The 27,874-nt window shown below is 36.1% G+C and overlaps 1 protein-coding gene across 3 annotated transcripts in view; it reads right to left on the bottom strand.

The window, feature by feature from the left end:
* PLXDC2 (plexin domain containing 2) overlaps positions 1-27,874 on the bottom strand; it is a 467,700-nt gene that overhangs the window by 109,718 nt on the left and 330,108 nt on the right. For all 3 annotated transcript variants that reach the window (XR_010577861.2, XM_074001155.1, XM_074001156.1), the window contains 2 exons: positions 26,047-26,165; positions 9,283-9,382 (listed from right to left, as the gene is read on the bottom strand). Coding sequence is in view for 2 of the 3 variants with exons in the window: in XM_074001155.1 (XP_073857256.1) it covers positions 9,283-9,382; positions 26,047-26,165 (219 nt within the window). In the remaining variant the exon portion in view is untranslated. The remainder of the gene's footprint in view (positions 1-9,282; positions 9,383-26,046; positions 26,166-27,874) is intronic.

The raw sequence follows: 27,874 nt of genomic DNA, 5'->3' as shown, positions 1-27,874 counted from the left end.
CTAGGATGGGGGTTCTTGAGTCTTCACACTAAAGTTTGCACAGAATCTGTCATATTACTTGGTGCTTAAAATACTAGTATTCCTTTTATTTCATGTTACACTTTGAAATTCTCAACTACTAACAATGATTGAGAAGCTGCTGAGAGTTATTGATCGTGCATATGGAGTAAAGAGAAAGTGTGACCTTCTTTTGCTATGCTAGTTCTATTACCTGCTCAGAGACCTCTACATATTGTGAGGAGATGAATTGAACAAAACCCAAATTAATGAGAATTACTTTTGTTCGATGACCTGCCAATTAACGACGATTTCCAAATGCTCATTTATGTAGTATTTCAGAGATACTTCTGTCAGAAACAAGTACTTAGAATTCTGGTTACCCCTGCCAATGCTAGAAGCTTTCATATGATTCCAAAAATATATTTTACTCATGGGTCTTCTCCAAGAATAAGCCAAAATAAAGTTGAATTAAACGTTCAGTCTTAGTGATGGTGATTCAACTTCAATAGATCAATACTCACCCATCAGTGCCTTTTAAAAGTTAAGAAAAATTAATTTGAGTAAATTAACATAGAGAAAATGTGATCGAAATCTTACGGTGATGTGTAGCAAAGTGCAAATATTGCATGTTTTAGAAACCCTGATCAATACCAGCAGGAGGGACAATGTGATCATATGGAAACACCAAGAATCTTCTTTGATCAATATCCACTCTAGCTGAAGTGAACACAGACTAATGAGTACCTTGAGGCATGATTAGCCATGATCTAGTTCATTTTCCTGCCTTGAAAGCTTAACATTCACACAGAGACTATATGAGAAATTGCCTAACTTGCCTTACTCTTATATTGTGTAAGTATTACAATATTTTGCCTGAATTGTCAAATGAATGATTTGCTAACATTTCCCTATTTATGTGTTGCCAATGCTTAATGACTGGCTCCATATGGTTATATCTTATTTCTTTTCTGGTTCAAATCCAGTCCAGCACAAACACCGTTTATTGAATACTCTTTAATGGAAATAGCCTGTATCGTATAACCACAAGATTCATTTCCAGCATGAAGACTCAGGAAAAAAGAGACTCTTGAGATACAATTGACACTATTATAGTGGCTACAAGCTTCCCTCAGAAAAGTGCAATGCAGTAGCAGAATTAGCTAGTTGGAGTTGTTAAATAAAGTAGCTGCAAATAAAAAATGCATTTGCCAGAATCATTTTAAAAATTTCTCTCTGTAGTTCTAATTCTCTGAAATAATAATGTCATTAGGCATTCAATAAAACATAAACCTTAGTTGAGCATGAAATGCTAATTTAAGCCTTTTAGATTGTCCTGTCAACATTCCCTCATTGCTGGCAAAGTTTCAGGACACTGGTAGAACTTAAATGGCCAGAGTTCCTAAGTTACTTGAGTAAGCATAAAGGAAATAAAAAATATGGCCCAAAACAACCTTCAAATTTCTTTTTCTCTCACGTATACTTTACTAATGGCTTAAACCAGCCGCATTTCCTGCCTTCCTTTGAGAATTACTTTGTTCTGGACTTGACATGTTCCTAAGACATTAACTGATAAATACTCAAGGTGATGGATACCTCAAATACCGTGACCCGATCATTACATAGTCTATGCAGGTAATAAACACTCACATGTCCCCATATGTAAAGTATTATGCATCAGTAAAAGAAACAAATGATTAAGAAACAAAAAGAGAACCAGAACCAGCAGTGGGACAGTAAATGGTCCATGCAGTGTCACAGTGGGCCAGTGTGGCAGGTGGGCTGCGGGCCTGTGACAATACCATGGTTCCATTGCTGAGGGCCGCTTGTCCCGAACCTGGTGTTTTTGCAGGGGGGACATGCCTCCCTGCTCCTGAGACTTACAGGAAGAAAGCATGATATGTATTTGCCAAGTCATTACATCTCTCTCTCTCTCTTTTTTTTTTTTTTCCTTTTTCTTTTCACAAAGGAGACTTGTGACTTCATTAAATTGAATTGGGTGTGTTGAGGCTCAGAAAACAATATCCCAAAATGAAGGCCTTAGAGGCAGCTTCTGAAGCTTTTCTTTCTTTCTTTTTTAAAATTTGTATAAATGTAAGGGGTAGAAGTGCAGTTTTGTTACATGGATATATTGTGTAGTAGTGAAGTCTGTGCTTTTGGCGCTCCTGTCACCCAAATAGTGTACATTGTACCCAATAACTAATTTCTCATCCCCAAACCCTCTCCCTGCTCTCACCCTTCCCAGTCTCCAATGTCTTCCTTCCAGGCTGGTCTGGAACTGGCCGGCTCAAGTGATCTTCCCACCTTGGCCAACCAAAATGCTGGGATTACATGCACAAGCCACTGCTCCCAGCTAGACACAGTTCTAAATTGTTAAAAATTTACTTTCTCTAAGAGTATTGTATAGGATTATATGTTAATAAATAAAGAAGATGAAATAAAAGAAAGAATTTAACCACAAGTCCCTGAAGAAAGCCTTTCTTGTTCATAACAATTTTAGAAAAATTATCATATATGTAAAAATTGATTAATCAGTGATTTCTATGTCCAGAAAATTTTTAGAATTTTGCTTGTCTTTAAAAATCAAGTCAGGGTCAGTCAACTAGCTTACATTAGAAATGTATGCATTAAACTAATAAAATATCATTTTATGCAATGCTCTCTATCTTGGAAGTGCTTCATGAGTAGTTATTTTATGAGAAAACATCATGATTTCCATTTATTTCTGTTTTTGTTGAGCCTTTGGTGAGCTAGCGCAAACTTGAGAATATAAGCACCTAATGAAATTGTGCTATACACAGAAGCAATTTTATCTTCTGAAAAATGAATAATTTTGAAGGGTTTTCCATTTTGAGGTGAGCAAAGGTAAGATGACACAATTTACTGGAGATCTGTCGATTGATCTGTTTCTAAGTGAATGAGAAGACTACAACTCTGAAAATGACAAATGAGGCCCAGTTCCTCCGAAAGGGCTTGAACTGGGTTTTAGAAAATATTATAAAATAAAAAAGTTCAAGTTTTTTCAAGATTATTTATATTTTTTATAAGTTTTGACCACATATTTTCATTATGGCTGCTACATAATTATAGTGAATGTGTCCTACCACTGAATCAAAATTGCAAATTGTTTTCTATGGGAAAAATCAGTTATAATGATCATGTTTGAAATGTTGTTATTTAATAAATACACTTATATTTTAAAATTTATTATTTAATCATAACTAATATTCTAAGGCCTTTATCCTAAGCAAAGAAGAAATAAAAACAATGTTTCTGTAAGTATTATACTTGGCGTTTAATATTTTATTTAAATATGTGGATATGGTCTATGGTTACCCTATCCAACATGATAGCCACTAGGCATATACGGCTATTTAACATAAAATTAATGAATTAAATTCAATTAAAAATTCAATTGCTGAGGCTCACTAGTCATACTGCAAGTTCGTAGTAGCCACATGTGACTAGTGAGATCGCGTGATATGATTCAGGTTCACAGCATTTCCATTAGCACAGGAAGTTCTGAATAGCATACTGGTCTACGCTATTATTATTATTTTTAATTAAAGCTTAAGATAGTTTGTATATTTCATGGGCAAAGCTGTGTTTTTGTTTGTTAAGGTTATTTTATTCACTGTCTAAAAGTAATACTAAAAAATTGCTGCCTGGGTCAGGCATGGTGGCTCACACCAGTAATTCCAGCACTACGGGAGGCTGAAGCAGGTGGATCACTTGAGGTCTGGAGTTCAAGATCATCCTGGCCAACATAGTGAAATCCTGTCTCTACTAAAAATACAAAAATTAGCTGGGCGTGGTGGATGCACCTGTAATCCCAGCTACTTGGGAGACTGAGACAGGAGAAGCGCTTGAACCTAGGAGGCGGAGGTTGCAGTGAGCCAAGATCTAGCCACTGCACTCCAGCCTGGGCCAAAGAGTTAGACTCCATCTAGAAAAAGAAAAAAAGTGGTTCCTGGTCTCTAAGCTTATCAAAAGACCACATACAGCAAAATGTATACCTACAATTGTTCCTCAAAGAATTCAATGACCCTCTTTGTAGTATTTTTAAAATATATTTGCTCTACTAGTTGTCAGTTTTATTTCTGAAAATGTTTAATGTTTCTTATGGAGCTATGAATAATAAACAGCAAAGCAAAGGTGCATTGTAGCACAAACAATGTCAATACGTTTAAAACAGCAGATACTGATACAAAGAGGCTTGACCTTAAGAAAGTACCAAATAATATACTGTGAGTGAGAAAAATAAAGGAATATTCTAAGGGATTCAGATATAGTCACTGTCATAACTTGGAGTAGAAGCATTTTAAGTGAAATCAGCTGCTTTCCGGATTGGTACAAGGCCCTGCATTTGTGCGTTAATGTAACTTTCTCTTCACTTAAATGGCATGGCCTTATCTTTTCCAGATTAAAGAACCACATGGCATGAGTGGATTTTTCGAGTTTCTTGCTGGGAAGATTAGACTCATTAAGCTCGGAAGGTAGAGAAACAGTGAGGCCCAATGGGTAAGTCAGCACCCCAGAGATTATGATTGAAATTCAAAGTGTTACATTGGAGGAGAGAGAAACAAACTAGTGCAAGTGGCACTAGTGAGAATTGCGCGTGTATTCAGGAAGACCTCTGCATGTTGTGTAAGGATGTGGAAGGACATAAGCTGAGGCTGAGAAAGAATTACTTAATAGAGCTATTTACCAAGAACTTGTGGAAATTACAAATGACATAGGAATATATGACAGTGTTAAAACTTTCTGGTAATTGAAAGACAATTAGAGCAACAATGAAATACTATTTTGTGCTTATCAAATTTGCAGAGTTAAGAATGAATATTAGAAAGCACTTTGGGAAATGGGATATTTCTAACATAACGATGGGTAGTAAACTGGTTCAACCTTGATGGAAGCAATGTGTCAAAATACATTCAAAACAATATTAACATTCAACATCTACAAATTCACTTTTTCAGAATCAGATACATGCAAAAATGTAAAAACAAGGATATTTAGCACCATTTTACTGATAATATGAGATGCAAACTATGTAACCAACCTCTTTAGTGACAGGTTACATAAATTATGAAACAAAGAAATTTGTTATAGCTATTAATGACATTTTGGACAGATATTTAACAGTGTAAAATATGTTTTATATATGAAGGTGAAAACAGGGGGCAGAAGTATTTACAGCATAATGCCAATTTTCTTAATGTGTGTGTATGTTCATATATGTGTATATTACAAATAAATAGTTGGATACAGATACGTGAAAACATTTATTGCAATTTCTCTGTAGCAGATTTCTAGGTAATTTAAATTTTCCTCCTTGGGGTTCCTGTCAATTTACAAATTACTCAGAATTATAATGTGCTATGCTTCTAATCATAATAAGTATATTTTTACATTCGTATTTCTGAAAGGAACAACCAAAGTCAGTTCTGTACTTAGACCTGTTTTTCATAGCTGTACCTGTGGATATTGAATTAGCTGATCTCTATGGTTCTTTCTGTTTCTAAAGTTTTACAAATACATTTTATGAAAAACAGTGATTTAGAGACATACAGATGGACAGACAGGCAGACTCAAGTCTTATGAAGAGACAGAAAGCAACACACAACCACACAGTCAGAAAGCACTGAAGTTCCAGAGAGACACTGTCACTGTGTTTCTCAGTGGGAATCTCCCGTGGTTCCACTCTGATGGGCACCCGGACTTGGCAGTGACATCTAAGTTAGTATCGCTGTTTTTAAAGGTGATAATGATGATGGAAAAAACAGTAACTTTAAGTACAAGTATACTATATACTCTCTGCTAGGTAATGCATGCTGTGTATACATGGCATTTTAGGTACTGAGATGCTCATTTTATATAGAAAGAACGTTACAGAAATTAAATAGAAGTTTAACGTTTCATGACCAATAATCAAATGACAATATTTCTTATACTTTCTTTACTTTTAATTTCCACCTTTTTAAATATAAGCCTTAGTTTTACCACAGACCTTTCCCTCTCATTTTGAGGGGGCAAAGGTATTTCTCTTGTAAACTCAGAGGGATTTATCAATTTACTAACAATGCCTGAATTCCCTTTGATATTGAAACTATCAGATCACCTGGTCTTTTATGAAAGAAAATAAAGCTGCTTTAATTAATTACACTTGAAATTTACATTGAAATTATTTACTATTTGGGGGTCTTTAAAAACTGCAAAGCAAGTGTTTTGTTGTTGTGAGAAAGAATGAATGGGGAGAAATTTTAATAATAAATAAATTAAAATTGCTTTACAGCATTTTGAATGCTTTACCAAACCTTCACCAAATCTGATAAGAATGGTATAGTAATGATGATCTACTGGGAAATACTCTTTTCCAGGCTTTAGCTCACATTCCCATGTTCCCATGGCTACATGAAGCCAGAGGTTTAGGTAATATAACCTGTGTAACCAAAATGATTAACAGAATAGAAAATTGATCTTATGAGAACAGGGTTCTATGTAACACACCTTGCAATGCAGAAGAAATGAAACTACTCACTACTCGGGTAATAATCAGTTGTTCCCTAAATCTACTTGGTGGGGGGAACAATGTTAACAGAGGCAAAGTATTTAAATTCCCTACAAAGACAATTCCTAATAGTGAGTGTTGCTAAATAAGGGAACTGAATTTTGAAAAGGACTTATAGCGGTCTAAACTCTGATTGCTGAATATGTAACATAGGTCTGTAGGAATCAACTTATTTCTCACAAAAGAACTGTACTTGTATAACCTGCGTTGTGCTAATCTTGAGTTATCCTAATCTCTGGCATAAAGATGCGCTTTTTGTTAGCTGAGAATACAATGCAACTATATATCTCTCGTTATACAGAAGCTCATGTAACAGACACAGTTATACTTTACAAATGTGGGAGAGACTTTCAAGGAGATAAAGTTTTTTGTTCCCAAATGATTTTTAAGTAGAACATATTGATTCCAATTTTCTTGCATAAATATGGTCCCATCTAACAGCAACAAGGGCAGAACTAGAGACCCAAATCTTTCATTCCTTCTTGGCTAATTTTCTCAGCATGGAACAGTAAGGTTAACAGAAAATGTGACTGCTTTTCAGTATGCAAATTGTCTGAGGGACATTTTTCTCTGAACTCTAAGTTTGAATTAAGTTCTTTTGGATAACTGCCGAGTCCCAAACTTTAGACATAATCTGGTCTGAAAATTCATACAAATTTTGCCAATTTATTAAATGAGATTTGTATTTGAAAATATTTTCCGCCAATACATAATAGTTATCCTTTGACAGCCTAACAAGGGATGCAAAATTACACTTTAGGGCCCTGATATCTAAGTACAATTTTAACATTGGGAATATACCAACATAATACTTGCATATTAAAATACATTTGTAAGAAAAATTTTTGGTATTTTGGTTGGTGTTTTTTTTTAAGCAATAATATATCAGAACAACAATATGGACTAAAAGCCCTGCTGAGTAAGCTGCAAATAATTTCTTTTCGGCAATAAAAAAAAAAAAAAAGAACCAACAAATAAACTAAAACTAGTGTTTCTTTTTACTTGTGCAATAATTGACTCAAACCATGCTTGATTTAACAACTCCGAAAGAAAGAATGTGAGAACGGCCGTCCTCAGACAGAAACCAACTTTAGCTGTCCCAGGGCTCGGCCTCTTATTTAAGAGCTCTGTCAGGATGCCTTTATGTTGCCTACACACACTCATGTATCCTTGCTTTGTTCACAGAACAATTTAGTTTCTGGAAAACCTGCTTTGATTTAACAATTCCCTTGAATATTGCCTCCCACAAATCTCAGCTAACAAGGAGAAACTCCATGTTCTTCACCAAGCAGAACCACCATGTATCAATGCCATTTAGTTGTAAGATAAGCATTCAGTTCTAAGATATCTCACAGTGGTAAGATAACCCCTATAATGTTTCTGCTGATCCGTTGCTTTAAAAAGTATAGCTGCCACTCCAGTTGCTGTCTATATTTGAGAGCTGGCATCATTAACTACAATCACCTCAAGTCACAACCAAAGAACATGAGCATGTGATAAATTATCTACCACTGTAATCAAATAAAAGAAGAAAAAGAACTTTCAACAAAAGAGAAAAAATGATCTCATCTTGAGATATATTTTATTATCTCCCCTTTCCTTAAATAAGAACACGTAGGACACAAACACTCCCACCCCAACTTCGCTTACTACCACACCAAAGCATCTCTCAAGACTGTTCTTGGAGTGAAGGAGATTCAAAACCCAGAAGCTTTCAACAGATGCCTATTTATAGGGTCAGAATGGCTAATTCAGTTAGCATTTTAGTTTCTGCTATAACAAACAGTTATCCAAAGTAACACATGCCTTCTTATTCCATAAAATGTAAACTAGACTAGATAGGCAACAATAATTTAAAGAAAATATATATTTTCTCTGATGGTAAGTATAGCTCCATCCAGATTTTTATTTACTTTGTACTTTTAAAAAAATTTAATTTGTACTTTTTCTTGCATCTTCCTTTAGACTCCCAAACAGTTTTACACAAATACATTAAATATAAGATAGCACAAAGCTGTGGTTTTGCTCAGAAACTTAAGATAAACATACATAAAAGTCATATGTCTATCAATCCAATAATCTGTCACTGTTTATGTCATTCTTATTAATAAAAGAGCTATATCTGCTTAGCCAAGCCAACTATCACAAATAATCTGGCTGGGCACAGTGGCTCACATATGTAATCTCAGCACGTTGGGAGGCTGAGGCAGTAGGACCACTTGAGCTCGGGAGTTCAAGACCAACCTGGGCAACATAGCAAGATCTCATTTCTTCAAATAATAATAATAACAACAATAATAAACAGCCGAGGATGGTGGCACATGTCTGTGGCCCCAGCTACTCAAGATGCTGAGGCAGGAGGATCATTTGAACTTGTGAGGTCAAGGCTGCAGTGAGTTGTGACTGCACCACCGCACTCCAGCCTGGGTGACAGAGTAAGACCCCAAATCAGAAGACAGGAAAAAGAAACAAGAAAAAGAATCCAAAATTACACATTCTTGGCTTGGCTATTTAATTTTTTTTTTTACCTGAGTCAGTTCAAGGGTGACAGAGATAACCCAATAGGAGTTATAAACCAAACCACAGAATTAACAAGCATCAATTGGCTAGTTAATTAGCCATTTTTTTCTTCAAGTACATCTGTCTGAGATCAATCTCCTTTAAATTTACCCCCACGGAGGCTCACTCATTGTGACTGCCCTTCTTCTACGTACTGGGAATTTGTTGGATCCTGTGGACAACGACAAATGCATCGGACAGTCCAACTTTCACTGGATGATTGGTTGAACTTATCTGTGTGACCAAGACAGGAATCTGGAAAAAAAAAAAAAAAAAGCAGGTTGCTACATGTTAGATCTGAATTTCTTATAGGGAAGAAAGGTAGTAGGATCCTCTTGTTTCATGGACAAAACCACGGGAAGGAGGTAAAAGACTAGAGAGGGAGCCCAAAGTATTAGAAAAGAGGGACATACAAAACCAAAAAATTACATCGGTTTAGTGCTATTGAATGAATAGAAGAGACAGATAGTTCCTGGTTCTAAAGATGGCTACTTGATGTTGAAAGTAATAGATTATCAGAGAATATAATTGATGCTAGATGCTGCAAACTTATCACACATATAGGCACATCATGAATGCATTTAGTGCTGGCTATAATTTTGGAAACAGAGATTCTCCTCTTACTCTTTGTTTTCCAACAAAAACTTCATTGTATACTTGTTTTTATAGAATTTTAGAAAATCTTTGTTTATAAGCAGTCTTATAGATATAAAACCTAGAGAAAAACAAATAAATGCACTGTTAAATATACATTCGACAATATCGTCATTGATTAATATCTAATTAAATTTGGCAATCATTTCACCGTTTTGTTTGAAACTACTGTGAAAGACTTCTAAGCTCTTATGGTCATCTCAGTGTGACAGTTCTTGTATTTGAATCTCAATGAAACCAAGACCTGAATACGATAGACATTTCTAATATTTACAGTTAAAAAAATACAATACATTGAGAATATACGAAAAATGATATGAGAGTTATAAATGACATGAACTCTTGGGGTCCATTTTTCCAGATTCAGAAAAGATTCATTGGAGATATGATTACTCTCTTTATTATCAGTTTTATAGAAACAAAAATGGGAATGAAACCATCTTCAATAAACAAAGAAACGGGACAGTAAAAGAAAAGAGTAAATGCAGCAAAAACGTCTTTAGGCAGAATAAGCAGATTTTGGGCCATCTGTGGGTAATTCATTAAATAATATGTTAGATCAGATATTGCTGTATAAGCCACAATAAACAGCATAACAATAAGAAGGGGATAAGTTGGAGAGAATATATAGTAAGTTGGAGAGAATATATAATATAATATAATATAATATAATATAATATAATATATAATAGAAACTCTGTGACTTATTTTTGACCAAGACATCATGAAACTGTGAAAAGGGCTATTTTGTTGAAATGGACAAATTAAGAAAAAAGTTCATTGCTCTTGGAATTTGTGGAATTACCTTGAAACAAGTAAATAGAAGATGACATTTTCCCTTAATGTACTATTTCAGGTCTCTCTTAAACAACGTTAAATTGTTTGCCAATTTTGTGTCAGTATGCTCAATTCTTAACCAATTTGCGTCACTATGCTCAATTCTTTACTAATATAAATTAGTCTTTTGTATTTGGATAACAGAAACACACAAAACAAGCAAAACAAAATCAAGATTTATATCCCAGTCTGATGTACTTTATTTTTTATTTTTTATTTTTGAGACAGTCTCACTCCATCTCCCAGGCTGGAGTGTAACCTCTGCCTCCCAGGTTCAAGCTATTCTCATGCCTCAGTCTCCCAAATAGCTGGGATTACAGGCGTGCGTCACCACACCCAGCTAGATTTTTTTTTTTGTATTTTTAGTGGAGATGGGGTTTCACCATGTTGGTCAGGCTGGTCTGGAACTCCTGGCCTCAAGTGATCCACCCACCTCTGCCTCCCAAAGTGCTGGATTGCAGCTGTGGGCTACTGCGTCCGGCTGATATACTTTATTTACTGATTTACTAATCTAAATTCAGTATCAATATGTGAAATCCCCTTTCTTATTGAGCATTATACTGTTTCCCAGTCTTACACCCCGTGTTGAGGACTCTAATATGAAAGTAATTTGTATTTAAGACAGACTTACAGTTAAAGCATACAAGAAGATGGAAAAGCATAGGGAAAAATTCCAATTCACTTATATATTTTTGTATCCTAATAAGACATGATCATCTCATTTTTAAGCAGCATCTATTAACAGAAGCAAGCATCTATTATTACCATCATATAAATGCCACTGTTCCTGTCATTTGTCATTTGACCCCCTTCTCCAACATTTATGAGTTCAGTTTTCCTCTGCAAGTTGCAAAAGGCTTTACCAGATAATTCTGTGGTAATTTATTGTATGTCTTCTTTTCCCATACCCACAGCAGTACTTGAGTTTATACTGCTATCAGTTGGAAAATCCTATTATATCATTATGCATAGTACATGTTTATTTCAGAGCTTGTTTTTTAAGTCACATGTCTTGGTTCCTGCAGCCCTCCCAGAAGCATTCTCCTCTCTTCATATTATGCATTCCACCTTCCCTTCCTTTCTTCTTTCCCTCCTTCCCTCCTTTCTTCCTTCCTTCCTTCCTTCCTTCCTTCCTTCCTTCCTTCCTTCCTTCCTTCCTTCCTTCCCTCCCTCCCTCCTTCCCTCCCTCCTTGCTTTCTCTCTCTCTCTCTCTCTCTCTTTCTTTCTTTCTTCTTTCACTCTTGTTGCCCAGGCTGGAGTGACATGGTGCAATCTCGGCTTACCACTTCCTGGGTTCAAGCGATTCTCCTGCTTCAGCCTCCTGAGTAGCTGAGATTACAGGCATGTGACACCATGCCCAGCTAACTTTGTATTTTTAATAGAGATGTGGTGTCTCCATATTGGTCAGGATGGTCTTGAACTCCTGACCTCAGGTGATCCGCCCACTTCGGCCTCCCAAATTGCTGGGATTACAGGTGTGAGCCACTGCACCCGGCCGCATTCCAACTTTTCTATCTCTCTTCCCCATCTCTTCTTCCCTGGCCCAGCCATCTTTCATTTTTATTTTTTTCTCCATCTCTTTCCTTCCTTTCACCCACTTCCTTTATGTTTTGTGTCTGTGTCAAGCCCTCTCCACCATGCTTTTTATTGGTGGTGGGTCAATTGTAGTAATGGCCTCAATCAAACGTTTCCTTCTGCCCAGTACCTCTGTGGTCCTCTCCCACTCAGACTCCAGGCTCAATAATATGGCAAAAGAGGACAGCAGCAAACTTGAAGCAAAAAACAAAAAACAAACAAACAAACAAAACTTTAAAAAACTGCTTACTGCTTCCTTTCTTGAACCCTTGCTACAGCCAAGAAAATATATGCTGCTGGTCTTCTGCAGATATATACAAGACACATGAAGGATTTTTTTTTTTTTTTTGCACCAGAAGTTATTGTTGCCTAGCCAGCTCCCAGCCAGTCCACCAGATAACCGCTTACACATTCAGAAGCTCAGCTGAGATCAACAGGGTCCAGCCCATAACAGTAGAACCAACAAGTTGATCCATAGGCATCTTGTGAGAAATAAGAAATGGAGTTGTTTTAAGCCACTATATTTTGGAGTGGTTTATTACACAGCAGTATCAATCAGTACATTCTCTGTTAAATATCAAATAGCCAATAGAATAGAATATGGGTGTTTCTCCATGAAATGAGGTAGTATTGCTGATCCTAATTTTCTGGGAATCAGATAAATGTGTATTTTTAAGACATTGGGTCTCACTGTGTTGCCCAGGCTGGAGTGCAGTGGCATGATCATAGCTCACTGCGGCCTCAAACACCTGGGCTTAAGCAATCCTCCTGCATCAGCCTCCCTAGTACTACAGGTACACATCACCATGCCCAGATTTCAGATGAATACCTAATTCTAGGTACAATTAAACTTGAAAGATTGGGATGTTCCAGTAGAAAGGTTTCATTTTCTGCAGCATTTTTTTTTCATTCTTCTATATCTCTTTAGTTCATTCTTTTGTCTGTGCATTTCAAATACTAAGCCCAATATATATAAATTACCTAGATGTAGATTCATTTAACATGAGGAAAATTTAGCCAAAACCAAAATGGATAGCTTCATGGTGTACAGTTTTCTATCACCGAAAATTATCTGACATGACCAACCCTCTAGGAAGATCACTATAAACCATCTTTGATTCTTCCAGTTATCAACTTAAATTTTTTTCAAATGATTTTGACTTTTCCAAGCTTCAACATGTAAATTGTTAACAACGGTACAAACTCAAATGATAAGGGTGAAATACTCTACCTATATGTAAAGAGAGCAGAAGTTAGGTAGAAATCATCATTTGCGGTCAAGAGTTATGCTTTAACTTGTTGCCAGTTTTTCAAATGTACATACTCATGGGTTAATGATTTCTGATTACTGCATCTGTCAAACCACTACTACCATATAACTCTGAGTCTTCATATAATTGAGGATTATCGAGTAGAAAATAGATTCCTAAGAATGACGTCTACTACATATAAATTATTTTCCCCCAAAGGCATACACATTGTCCATGCTGTTTGACAAGATAGAATCCATTCACTCATTCATCAGATATTAATTGAATATATTTTCTATATTTTTGTAGGCACTGGAATTACAGCAGACAGGAATACAAAGACCCTTCTCTCACAGAGCCTACATTCTAGACAACAGGGACAGGCATTAAAACAAGCGAACGTAAAACCTATAGCATACTAGAAGGTGGTTAGTACCAAGGAGAAAACTAAAACAGAGTAAAAAGATAGAGAGGAATGGGGGTCTCTAGGAGAAAAGAGAGTCACAGAAGCTCTCTCTGAGAAGGCGATTTTTCAGCAGAAACTCGAAGTAAGAGAATCTGTCATGTGGATATTTGGGAAGCAACTGTGGGTAGATGCACTGGCACATGTAAAGGGCTTGACTGAATTGCTTTTGGTATATTTTAGGAGTTAAAGGGTTATCTCTACAGCTGGAGCAGAAGTACCAAACAAGAGTGTCAAAGGCGATGAGAGGTAGCAGGGGCAGATCATAGGGAGCGTGTAGTTCTTGCAAGGCATGACAATGACACTGGATTTTAGTCCAAAAGATACAGAAAGATTTGGGAGGTTTTGAGCAGAGGAAAGGACATTCCTTTATTTTGGGAAAATATCACACTGGCTGCTGGTAAATCAAGACTGCAGAGGGACCACGGGAGCGAGAGAAACTAGTTAGGGTATCACAGTTTTCTAGGTAACGTGCCGTGAACCACCCCAAAGTGGTAACAGTAGTGGAAGTGAACAGAGGCCAGATTCTGGAAGAATTATGTAGGCACTGCTATCGACACTCCCCATAGATTTAATAAGGACAGCGAGGGACAAAAGGAGAGTAAAGGATACCAGGAAGCCTTTTGGTTTCAGTAGCAAGAGCAATGAGACGGTGTTTTCATCAGGAATGTTAGGTTGTACAACTTCAGGGGACTGACTCACGTCACGGTCTATCAGAAGCGTCCTTTGGATATGCAGGGAACATATGCAGCTCTCAAGAGCAGTCCTGAACCATTCAGAGACCAGGAGAGGAAGCACTGGAGACGGATGATCACTTTATGGCAAAACCACTGGCTTCACATGCTCTCCATCAAAATTTCATAGAGCTTGTGAGTAAGAGCCCAGGATTTCTAAAACTGTGCTCTTTGTCCTGATTAAATATTAAAATGAAAATTTACAAGAAACTTTCAACTCCTTATATTTTCCTAGAAGCCACCCAAGGCTTTTATGAAACCATTACATGCCAGATTTTCGAAAAGCTGATTTTGCCAAGTGAATTACATGCCCAATGTCATCAAAGATGAATGAAGAAAAGATGAACAATTCCAGACTTTCTCTAAAATTTCCTATGGAACATGTCTGCCTCTCCACACCTGATATTTTCCTATCTTTCTTACCCTGCCTTCTTGCACTGTAATCTCTTTAACTTCAAAATATTACAGGCAGTCAAGTAAGGAGGCCGTGTGAGCTCTCTGTGAGCAAGTGAGACCACTCTGCAGGGTCCTCTGTCAGCATAAAATTAGACACTGTATTATTAAAAGGTACCTTTAAAATAAACTATTTAAAAATTTTTATTTTATTTATTTATTTATTCTATTTTATTTTTTTTGAGACAGAGTCTCATTCTGTTGTGCAGGCTGGAGTGCAGTGGTGCAATCACAGCTCACTGCAGCCTCAACCTCCAGGGCTCAAGTGATCCTCCTGCCTTAGCCTCCCGAGTAGCTGGCTATTTTTTTTTTTTTTTTTTTTTTTATGTTTTGCAGAGACAGGGTCTCATTATGTTACCCAGGTAGTAAAATGAACTTCTTTTTAACTAATAACAAAGAGATTATGTGTGTATGTATGTGTATGTATAAACAAGCTATTTAGAAGTATAGCCGGTATTGGGCAAATTAGCACAAGAATGAACATGTTGTTGTTACGATCAACTATTTTATAGAAGACTCTGTATTTAGAAGGGTATGAAGTGCCAAAGTCAATGAACATATGGACCAAAAACACGTCAAACACCAAAACTTTCAAAACTTTGATTACGGGAAGCTATTTTCTTATCCTTTCTACAAGTTTATATTCATCCTCAAAATGTCTCGTGAGTCATCATGAGATCCTGGGGATGTCAGGAAGCCAAACTGAAATAATAAAAACTCTAAACTACAGAAGTTTTTTTTAATTTTTAAAACAGTGTAGCTTTATTGTTTTCAAGTGTCTGTAACAGTTGCCTTCTTAAGATTAAAGCAAAGCTGAATTTTAACTGGGCCTCTGTATGATCTGTATTGAATTGCACACTTCTGGCGAATTGATTTTACAATTACATTCTCTCCACAGGATAGAAATAAAAGGAGCTTTCACACTGGCTAAAATGTGCTTCCATTTTGACCCCTAAAAGCATTCATGAATACTTCTTTTAAACAGCAGTATAATTTTTGCTCTATATAACAAGCTAGAGATAGGTTTATTACTTGGTATACATTTTTATATAACTGAGATATTAAAGCAAAGCAAAGTAAGCATAGAAGCAGAAAGTGGTTGCAATCGCTACACAAAATCAAGGCAGGAAAAGATGTCAGGGGTAAGCAAAAGTAGAGCAGAGCACACTGGCCTTTGGAAGGAGAGTCAAAGACAGAAGCTCCTCTCTTCTCCACTCTGTGGTGTCTTTCTCCAGCACACAGGAACCCCACACAGTCCCTGAAACCTGAGGTTCCGACACCTGTCTCTAAACTACGGAGACAACAGCATGCCGCTTAAGTCATGGTTAATGGAATTTGATTTTCCTCTTTGTTCTGCCCTGAAAACATCACCAAAACATTCATTTGTTTCCATTACAGGCCCAGCTATCTATCCACTAGGAAGCACAGTATCTCAGCAAGGGTTTGATTGTATAGTATGTGTTCCAAGATGTGAATCATATCCTATCAAACCTTAACTGGAAAAGAATTACTCCAAACTCATTTTTTGTTTCCTTGCTAATCTGCAATATGGTGTTTAGTAGCTTAATATTAAAAACAACAGCAACAACAAAATCCCACAATAAACTCAAAGCTTTCTGTTTTACCCATTCTTATCTGCCTGTAACCCTTAACTTTCTCCTTCATTTTACTTAAGTATCTGATCTGGCTTCAGTATTATCAGCAGTGAATCTAATTTTTAAGAGTCGTGATCTCTTTTATTATTATCAAAATAACAACTTGTAGCCCCAGCTACCTGGGAGGCTGAGGCAGGAGAATCAGTTGAGCCCAGGAGTTGGAGGCTGCAGTGAGCTGTGATAATGCCATTGCACTCCAGCCTGGATGACAGAGCAAAACTCTGTCTCTAAAAAACAAACACAAACATATAAAGTCCAAAATATTAATGCTGAGTTATCCGTAAACTACACTTGAATAGAAGGGCTTTCAGTTAAATTTGACAATGTAAAAATTCATTTGCTTTCCTGAGTATCAGTAACAATTTGCACAATTATTTCAACCCTTTTGTAGTGTACAGCTCCTGAACTCTCGTCTGCCAGGTATTGAGCAATGCATCTAACAGCATGAAAGTCAAGGTGAGCTATCATCAAACAATCAATTCCTAACATGCCTCCTGCCCCCATCTCCACAATCATAATCTGTAGAAAATCTGGAAGCAGTCAACTAACAGCATGAAGGTGATAAGTAAAATCTACCTCCACTTTAAAACAGAGGTTTCAAACTTCCTTTCTACATAAGCTACTGTGTGCCTCGGGTAAGAAAGAAGAAATTCATGAGGGAGAAATTGGAGGGTGCACGCGTTGAGTGAATTTTCCAGGCAATATTTGCAAGCAAAGGGCTTCCAGGGCTTTCTGAGTCCTCAAGGAAAAAATGCAAATCTACATTTTTACTTGAAATATTTTAATGTTTAGATGTTGGCAACATATCTGTTTTACAAACATATGTGTACACATAAAACATAAAAACATACACAGAGTAAAAAGTGTGCCCTCTGAGTTAAGACTGCTCACATGGAATTGGCACACAAAGAGTCTGAGCTTCATACAAAAGACAGTGACGCAGGGTGCCCACTTGAAGAAGCTTGTGCCATTGCACTCAATGTAGTCAAGACTCTGGTGTGGATTTTACCTGGGACAATAGCTAGATAAGGAAACTTACCTAAACATGGTTTTGGAATTAGACATCAAGAGAAAAGAAAGGAGATTAAAGAAAGTCTACACCCTGGGTTTGGGAGGGACACAAAAAATTAGCTAGGCATGGTGGCAGGCACCTGTAATCCCAGCTCCTTGGGAGACTAGGGCATGGGAGTCATTTGAACTCGGCAGGCAGAGGTTGCAGTGAGCTGAGATCGCGCCACTGCACTCCAGCCGGGGCAACAGAATGAGACTCTGTCTTAAAAAATAATAATAATAAGTAAAATAAAATAAAATAAAATAAAATAATTTCCTTTGGGACATTGATCTTTCTACTTGGCTACTTTATTTATTTTTACACACAGGATTTGTCATTGGAACATTATCAAGGGAGAATAATCCAACTTACCATTTTCTTACACTAGGAAAAGTAAACAAAAATTAAAATGTCAGGCACTTCTACATGTGAGATAGCTAAAAAGTAAAATATCTCTACGAATGCAAATGAATTAGATCTCAAATAAAACTGTGTAGATAAAATTTTAATACTTTAGTTGTTTAAAACACAGGGAAGTCCTATGATACAAAACATCTGTCTCTACATTTTCCTTAGAATTATTTCTTGAGAGTTTTAAATCAGCATTTTATTCTACCTGGTTTTCTTGTCCTTGTATTAGATATATATGTACGTATATATTATTCTTTTCTGCTCACACATTTATCAAATGTCTTGGATGTATATATTGTATTCACACAAGTATTCTCACAGACGTAGCAATAGTTACAGAAGGAAATTACCTTATATCTAAATGGTGGTGGTCTCACTGTTGCGTTCTTTTTGGCCTTCTCTAACTTTCTTGAATTACCTTTTTTCTATAAATTCCACAAGTTCAGCCAATGTTCATCTTTTAATGCTTTCTGGCTGCTAACCATGAGTGAAGGGTCATTACAGTTTAAATAAGAGAAATAATCTTCAAAGAATTTTTTAAAAAATGCATTAAGAGCCCCATTGAAACCTACAACTAATTGGCAATGGTGATTTATTAACTATGCATTCTTCCATAGAAGAAGCAAATGTGACACCAAGGAACATTAGGTTTAAACACTTAAATGGTAGAGTAGATTAAAAAGTGATTTTACTTCATAAACAGTAAAGTTCCTCTATATTGACCTCCTCTAAAATTTGCTGCTGAAGGAGATGGTAAAGTATTCAACCGAGAAAATGGATAGAACAGGCTGACTCCCAGGCTGAGCCTGCCTCTTCTGTGATTTTTCTCCTATTGCCATCTAGTAGGATTATATGACATTTTTATTTAAATTACCAGTTTCCTAACCTAGTGACTATCTTTATCCCTTACATAAGCTAATGAAAAAAAAAGGACCCGAGTTTGCAATTGACACAAAAAGAGTGACATCCATCCATAGTTTGTGTCCAGAGTGATTATAAATGCCAAGTATATAATGAGAATAGAGATTAAAAAAGTCAGAGAAACTGCAACTTCTACAAAGTAAGAGTATTCTAGGATAGACAGCATCAAGGACTGTAAAGACCCTTATTTCAAATCTCTAGCATTTTTGAAATACATTTTTTTTTTCTTTTTTGAAACAGAGTCTCCTTCTGTCGCTCAGGCTGGAGTGCAGTGGCGTGCTCTCTGCTCACTGAAACTTCTGCTTCCAGGGTTCAAGCAATTCTCCTGCCTCAGCCTCCTCAGTAGCTAGGATTACAGGCATGCACTGCCACGCCCAGCTAATTTTTGTATTTTTAGTAGAGATCGGGTTTCACCATGTTGGCCAGGCCTGTCTCCAACTCCTGACCTCAAGTGATCCGGCCTCCCAAAGTGCTCGGATCACAGGCGCGAGCCACCACGCCTGGCCACTGGAATACAATACTTTTTTGAGAATTGTTAGTTTCCTTGTTACATTATCAATAGACCAGAAATATTAGAACCATATCTATTGTAATCAAGCAAAAAGTCATCACTATTTAATGGCAACTTAATATGAAGACGCCGAGATTTAGGGTTATAGCTAATTACTAACAGAATAGGAAAATGAGAGTTTGGTTGCCAAATTCCATGTATTTAAGAAAGGATCCATTTTTTGGCCTATGTACAGGTTCTTTCATTTAAAAAAATTATAGATTAATAATATAAATGCTGCGGATAGGCAAACTTTCCCTTTGCTCCCAAATATGGTAGCCTTTGCTGGCCATGATATGCTCTGATATGATATGTTAGGCTATGGTATGATAACGACTGGCCAAGGAGGACTGTCAAGGATATCAAAATGAATAAATTGATTCAGTCACTTATTGAAAAGGAAGTTTGTAAGAGGGCATTCTGGTACAGTAGCTAGGCCTTTGGGCTTTAGAGTCGTATTTCTTTGGATAAATCTTTATTCCATATCTTTAGAAAAGTTACTTAATGCCTCTGGGTGTTTCAGGTTCCTTTTCTGTAAATGTCCAAGGTAGCTATTCATGGTTTTTGTGAGAATTATACATAATTTATTTTAAATGCTTAGGTCAGTGGCTGGCATATATGAAGAGCTCAAGAAACGCCAGATTTTATCAACTTTGGAGGTTACTGTTAAATGTGAAAGTGACTTTCACTGCTGGTTATGGCATACAAGATTAAGATCATTTCTACTACTTGAATCAAGCAGGAAATGTGAATAAACTATGGAAAGCTTCCGTTGAAAACTTCAGGTAGTTATCAAAGAGCAAGGTCTTGAAAAGCCAAAATCCCAAAGAATGGAAAACGCAGACATAAACCCAACACCACTTTTCTCATCAAAGCATTTGCCCATTTACAAGCAAGTGATAGAGAGTGAGAAGGTGTCATTGACTTCGCCCAGAGAGTTTAAGTAACTACCCTACACACTTTCTTTTCAATACACGACTGAACGGTTCGGTGGTTCATTTTTATATCCTTGACTGTCTTTCCTGGCTAGTCATTTTGATTCCACAGCTTAGCACATCATATTATATCAATCATATCACAGCCACTTGTGATCACAGGTAAGAATGATTTGCCTTTCCACAGCCTTTGGGCTGTCTCATGGAGCTGAAGAAAAATACATGCATTCAGGGGCACTAAGGAAAAGGTCCATAGTAAAAATCCAGATCTTTAGTGGAGATCCCTGAAGGACTAGAAGAGTAAGGGCTTACCAGAAATATTCTGGTCTCATAAGGACTGATGCTCAACTTTGAAGGGGCTTAGCTGCACAGTGTTAAAGTAATCTGTCCTGTACTAACTGCCAAAAAAATAAAGTAAACTGACTTGCAGGAAGAAAACATTATCTACATCCTCAAAGTACTTTGTAAACCATGTCCAATATTTTATTTAAAAAATCATCTAGCATGCAAAGAAACATGACCAATGAATAAAAATCTACAGAAAATAGAAAGAAAACAGGTGATAGAGACAGACCCATAAGACGTGTAGATATTGGAGTTATTGGTCACAACATTTAAAATAACTGTTATTAATATAGTCAAGGAAACAGATGATACAGTTAATTTCATAGGTAATTAAATCTATCTAAAAAAACTGGATACTCTAAAACTGAAAAATGCATTATAATGAACAGTTGGTAATTTGAGAAAAAGAACTTTAAAAAATATTCTTTTTGTATTTTGACTGAATTCTAAGCAAACTCTATCTTTGAAGTTAATTAAAATATACAGCTGTGTAACAATAAGGGCCTATAGTTTAAAACAGAATTTCGAATCTTTAGTTAAACAACACAGGAGCTACAACCTCAGGAAAAATAACTTAATTATTTAAGGGAATCCATGCCTCCACAAGTCTTCTCTCCAATATGATTCTAGAAAACAACAGAGTATTGGTGAAGAAACATTGAATATTATGAGCAAATCTGTATTCATTCTTATTTTAAGCAGCAGTCGTACTTCCCTATTTCAATCCCACTCTAAACAAGATTGTTACAACTGTAAATGCATTTTCTTATTTATTGATCATTCATCATTTAGTTTGCACTACAAAAAAAATCATGCTATTGAAGAAAAGGCAATATTTGCAGCATGAAAGGATTGGAGGTCATGTACGTGCTTAGCATGGTTGGCACATTTAAATACTGAGATAAATTGAATGAGGGCATTGAAAATGAAATTTACCTAACTGAATTCTTTCAATCCATTACTACTTTTAAAGTAAAATTTAATTGTAATTAAAATTTACAATTTTAAACAAGTCCCAAATTGGTGGTGGGTTTTGTGTAAATCAGAATTTTTCTTCTTATTCACATAAAACATAATGAAACAAAACAAAGCTGGTGTTAGCCTATTAGAAGAAACTTATTACAGAAAGAATTACACTTACTTCCCTATCTATAATTCAGTAAGTTTAGCTTGGACAGGAACAGAACATTTTACTCCTTGTAATTCTATGTTCTTAGAATTTAGTCAGCTTTCCAAATGAAGTAGGAATACCTCTCCTATCTATACTTGTAATTGTGTGATATGACAAAGTCTAACAAGCAAGATTCTTAAACAGCCAATATTAAGAAATACTTATTGGAAAAACAAATGAGACATAGATTTGTGAATTGTTTTACATAATCTCTTTAGGCAGGGAAAATGGTTGAGATGTCTTGGGATCATCAAATTAAATTCTGGATTTATCCTTAACTAGCTCTGTGACCTCAAGTATGTCATTTAATCTCTCTGACTTAGCTTGCTCAGCTACAAAATGAAGATGATCATGTATGATCTATTTCCATAATTAAGTCATAAACATTTATTGAACAGCTTCAATGTACCAACGCTATTGTAAAATGCTTAGGATATTAAAGCTATAGGAAATTGTTGAAGAATTAAACGCTATAATGCATATGAAAGTACTTTGAAAATGAGAATACATTACACAAACTACTATTTTATGCTATCATGTGATTAGGAATATTTTTCTAGCAGTACCAGGAGCTTCTAGCTGTCACCCCAAATGTAAGGGGACTCTCTTATGACAAATTTTACAAATAATAATTTGCCTTAGCAAAATAAAATATATAACAATTATTGGGAAGAAAAAAGTGGTAGACTAGAAAAGTAGAAACTGCTTTCTATCTAGAACAAAGAAAGAACTGAAAGGCAAATTAAAGTAAAGTGAATAATAAAGTAAAAACGACTTCTTTGAACTCCAAGTGCAGAGGGAAGACATTCTTCACGACAAGAGCCTGGGAATATCAAGAAAGCATTAAATTTGCCTGTCATCTTGAAATTCCCCATAACAAAACAGGAAAACCATAACGGAACTTTTTTCTTTGTAAAATGAAGAAAAGGCCTTTAAAAATACCAACCTAGACCAGAGAATAGGAAGAATCAACTGTTACTCTGCAACGTGAGATACCCTTTGAGAACAGTGTAAAGAAAGATGACACTTTCGATAATAAAGACTAGCAAGTGAAACCACAATAAGAACACACACTTCTGTTTTGACAAAGCCTCCAGCTGGTGAGACCTAAGTCCTCACACTTACTGACCTTGCGTCTTTCCAGAAACTTGACCAGTGTTGGTTGAAACCGTTGAAAACAAACATTTCAAAACATCACTGTGCAGTTCCAGCAATATACTAGATTGCAATGAAAACTAGAAATGAGTAAGTTCTTTTGAGAATTTTTCTCTCGGTGTCCAGGGAGTGTGACATAAAAATATGATGGGCTCTGATATAAAAACATAGCCCTGATTTTAGCTCTTTGAGGAATCGCCAATGGCTGAACTGCTTTCCCCAATGGCTGAACTAATTTACACTCCCAACAGCGGTGTATAAGCATTCCCTTTTCTCCACAACCTTACCAGTAAAACTACATTCAGGCCAGCAATCCCATTACTGGGTATATAACCAAAGGAATATAAACCCATGTAACCAAACATCACCTGTTTCCCCAAAACCTATTGAAACAAAAAACTGGGTAGAGCAAAGAGAATTTTTAGGGTAGGAAGGATGCTGTATGACACTATAATGATGGATGCATGACATTATACATCCTTAAAACCCTTAGAAAGTTCAGCATCAAGAGGGAACTCTAATGTAATCTAAGAACTTTGAGTGACATTGATGCATCAATGTCAATGTAAGTTCATCTATTGCAACAAATGTGCCACTCTGGTGGGGTACATTGATGATGGGGGAGGATGTTCAGCAGGGGAAGAAGACTATGTTCAAACTCTCTGTATTTTCTGCATCATTTTGCTGTGAATCTAAAACTACTCTTAAAAAATAAAGTCTATTAATTAAAAAAATAAATAAATCATTCTGCCACAAAGACACATGCATGTGTATGTTAATTGCAGTACTATTTATAATAGCAAGGACATGGAATCAGCCTAAACAGCCACCAATGATAAACTGGATAAAAAAATCAGGTACACACACACCATGGAATACTATGAGGCCATAAAAGAAATGGGATCACGTCTTCTGCAGGGACCTGGATGTAGTTGGAGGCCATTATCCTTAGCAAACTATTGCAGGAATGGAAAACCAAATACCACATGTTCTCACTTATAAGTGGCAGGTAAATGATGAGAACGCATGGGCACAAAGAAGGGAACAACAGACACTGGGGCCTACTTGACAGTGGAAGGTGGGAGGAGGCAGATCAGAAAAAATAACTATCGGCTGGGTGCGGTGGCTCACGCCTGTAATCTCAGCACATTGGGAGGCCAAGGCGGGAGGATAACCTGAGGTAGGGAGTTCAAGACCAGCCTGACCAACATGGAGAAACTCCATCTCTACTAAAAATACAAAAATTAGCTGGGCATGGTGGTGCATGCCTGTAATCCCAGCTACAAGGGAGGCTGAGGCAGGAGAATCTCTTGTACCCAGGAGGCAGAGGTTGTGGTGAGCCAAGATCCGGTCATTGCACTTCAACCCAGGCAACAAGAGTAAAACTCCATCTCAAAAAAAAGAAAGAAAGAAAAATAACTGTTGAGTTCCAGGCTTAGTACCTGGGTGAGAAAATAATCTATACAACAAAACCTCCATGGCATGTGTTTCCCTGTATAACAAACCTACACATGTACTCCTGAACCTGAAATAAAAATTGAAAAAAAAAAAAAAACCATACACTTGGACAAAGAAACACCAAGTAGGACATAGTCTATAATTATATCCTACTTACTCAATTGCCCCAAGTAAATGAAAAATTTCATTAAAAAGTTTTTACAGTAATAGAAATATCTGACATATCTGACAAAAAATAAGAGGGCTATATAAATCTGACATAAATTTTAGAGTTGGCCTATTTGATTGTAATTAAATTATGCTACATTTTACGGAATAGATGAATTTCAGAAGATTTGACCAAAGTGAATTCTTTCTTGATCCTCAATATTCCTTTTATAATCTGGGATTCATTTCTCAAGGAAAAAGTAATCCCTCAGTTGAACATAAGATATCAAGTCTGTATTATTATAAATATCCATTAACCTATGGGTTAATAATGCTCATTATTAATTCTCACTGTTCAGGTTTCTCTCATAATTAGAGACTATCTAAAACATTACATTTGTAGTTCCTGGAACTTTATTTTTAATATTCTTAGTCCAACAGGTCTTAATTACTTTGTCAAAAGAGTTGGAAATCAAACACACAGTTATTCCAGTCTAAATATTTTGTAAATTTAAGGCTACAATTTAGTAAATTTTCATTCTTTACTTTGTCAGTTTGTTAAAATGAAACAAACCATAAGTTTAAATTCCCTTGTTCTTTCTGTCACTTAGATCTCTAATTTATCTTTCCTATCCAGTTTCAATAAACATTAGTCAAAGGGATTGTAAGCTCAGCTCTCCTGGAACTATCTCAGTACTGGGTCATTCAGCCACATAAGTTTTCGTCTCTATAAATGCTTTTGAAATTAGAACCAAAATATAACACAGAAATCAACAAGGTGAAAAAAAAAAACTAACAAAATACATAAATACAAACATTTAGATTTAGATGAGAAATTCCTCCAAATTGGATGTTTTTTTCTTAGATGCATTTCACTCTACTCAATAATTACTCAATATAATTACTCAACAATTTTATGAAATTGATGGGTCCTGATGCCAACAATATCAGAAAACAAAACAAAAGAGCTAACAATCAATGCACCCAGAAGATTAAAACTAACCTCAAAACATTTTTTATTAAGCAAAAGAAACCAAGAGGCAAGAAAATGATTCGAGGATCATGGCTGTAAAATGTCCCTTTCTTGACACTTGGAGGAAAGGCAGCAGTCAAGAACAAGGGGAAGGGAAAGAAATTATCAATACATCACTTACTTCTTTGTATCCGAAGATGATGCGTCCATCTATGAGCAGGGTTGCCTGGAACGTGAAGCTTCCCAGGTTGTAATTATCCTGGAGATGTACGTGGTCCCACTGGACCACAAGTGCTGTGCCTATACACCCATTGTAAAAAGAAGAAATGCAATGAGAAAAACATATGTATCAATTCTGGTGGGAGTTTTCACAAAAATGTTTTTGCATCTGGCCTTCAAATCTGATGCTTGTACGATTTCAATTTTATGTGGTTAATCAAATTCTGTTATTGAAATAGTATTTGGAATTTCTTTAAAGGATTGAGTAGTCTAAATATTTAGTAAAATATAACTTCATACTAAGGTCAATACTTGAGCTAACACAGTGTGGGGGAATTTTGCCTTTGGAATTTTATTAATCTAATGTTAATAGATACTGTCTGCTTAAATTTCCATAAGCCACTTTCAAAATGCAGCCCAAGTGGATTGAATGTACTTCAAATACATTTGACAAATTCTGAGAGAGAAAAAAAGCACATTAAAAAAGTTAGGACCACGTACAAAAGACCTGAAAATGTTTTTCCATACTTAGAAATATACTTTTCCACATTGAAGGAGTTCCTTTAACACTAATGGGAATTTTCTCCTTGAGTTCACAACGCTTGTGTTTCTGTCTTTGCTGTGTTTCTTCCAGGAGGCTGCAAGAAGCTCAAAAGGCCCTGGGCTAAGATTTCGAAGCCTCTTGAAGTACACTGGGATGAAACTTCAGTGCCGTATATTACATTCCAGCTCACTCTGTCAGTGTTTACTATAAACAATTGACATGAAATAAAAACTGAAACAGTTTAATAGTTACCAGTGAGAATTCACATTTTTGTTTTAACTGACATTGTGTATTCTCTTTTTTAAAAAAGAAAAGAGCTGCTACGACTTTTTCTTCACTCTGTTAGATTTTTCCGTTTGGTTAAAAAAAAATTATTGCCCAAAAAAGCTGTGTTGAAAATGAAAATCATAGAACTAAAAGAGCAAATCTTATCTCCCAGCAATAAATATCTGATGTATTTAAAAATTACAACTGCATGGAAGAATTAATTTTCAGTAATTATTTGGTGCTATTAGTAATATCTCTTGAGATAGCTGACAGCTTTAAATAGACACTTTATTTCAAATATTTTGAATATTCAATTGTAAGCCCTGAAAGGATGTTGAAGTATAGAAATGTACTTTGAGGCAAAACTTAAAAAGTAGAAAAGAAAAAAAAAAGTTTTTTAACTTGACCTTGGTGCTTTTAGCCATTATCACTGCTATGAGTGAAGACCACCCAGATCTCTTCCTTCCACGGGCATCTCTGTGTCTATATTGCCCTGGAAGGACGAAGGAAGGAAGGAAGGAAGGAAGGAAGGAAGGAAGGAAGGAAGGAAGGAAGGAAGGAAGGAAGGAAGGAAGGAAGGAAGGAAGGAAGGAAGGAAGGAAGGAAGGAAGGAAGGAAGGAAGGAAGGAAGGAAGGAAGGAAGGAAGGAAGGAAGGAAGGAAGGAAGGAAGGAAGGAAGGAAACAAACGAAAGAAAGAGAAGAAAAAGAAGAAAGAAAAAGAAAGAAAGAAAGAAAGAAAGAAAGAAGGAAAGAGAAAGAAGAGGCAGGAAGGAAGGAAGGAAGGGAGGAAGGGAAAAGAAAAGAAAGAAGGAAGGAAGAGAAAAGAAAAGAAAAAAGAAAAGGAAAGAGCAAGAAGACAATAGCCAGGAAACTTCCCATGATTTTATAAGTATAGGAATTTTCTAATTGTGAAATGCCTCCTAGCTTCTTTTTCCTTCACACATGTCTACAACCCTCAAGCTCTAGTCTCTCCCTTAT

This window comes from Macaca fascicularis, chromosome 9, assembly GCF_037993035.2.
Source record: "Macaca fascicularis isolate 582-1 chromosome 9, T2T-MFA8v1.1".
In the NCBI taxonomy this organism is placed as follows: Eukaryota; Metazoa; Chordata; class Mammalia; order Primates; family Cercopithecidae; genus Macaca; species Macaca fascicularis.
This window is presented reverse-complemented; position numbering and strand designations above follow the sequence as displayed.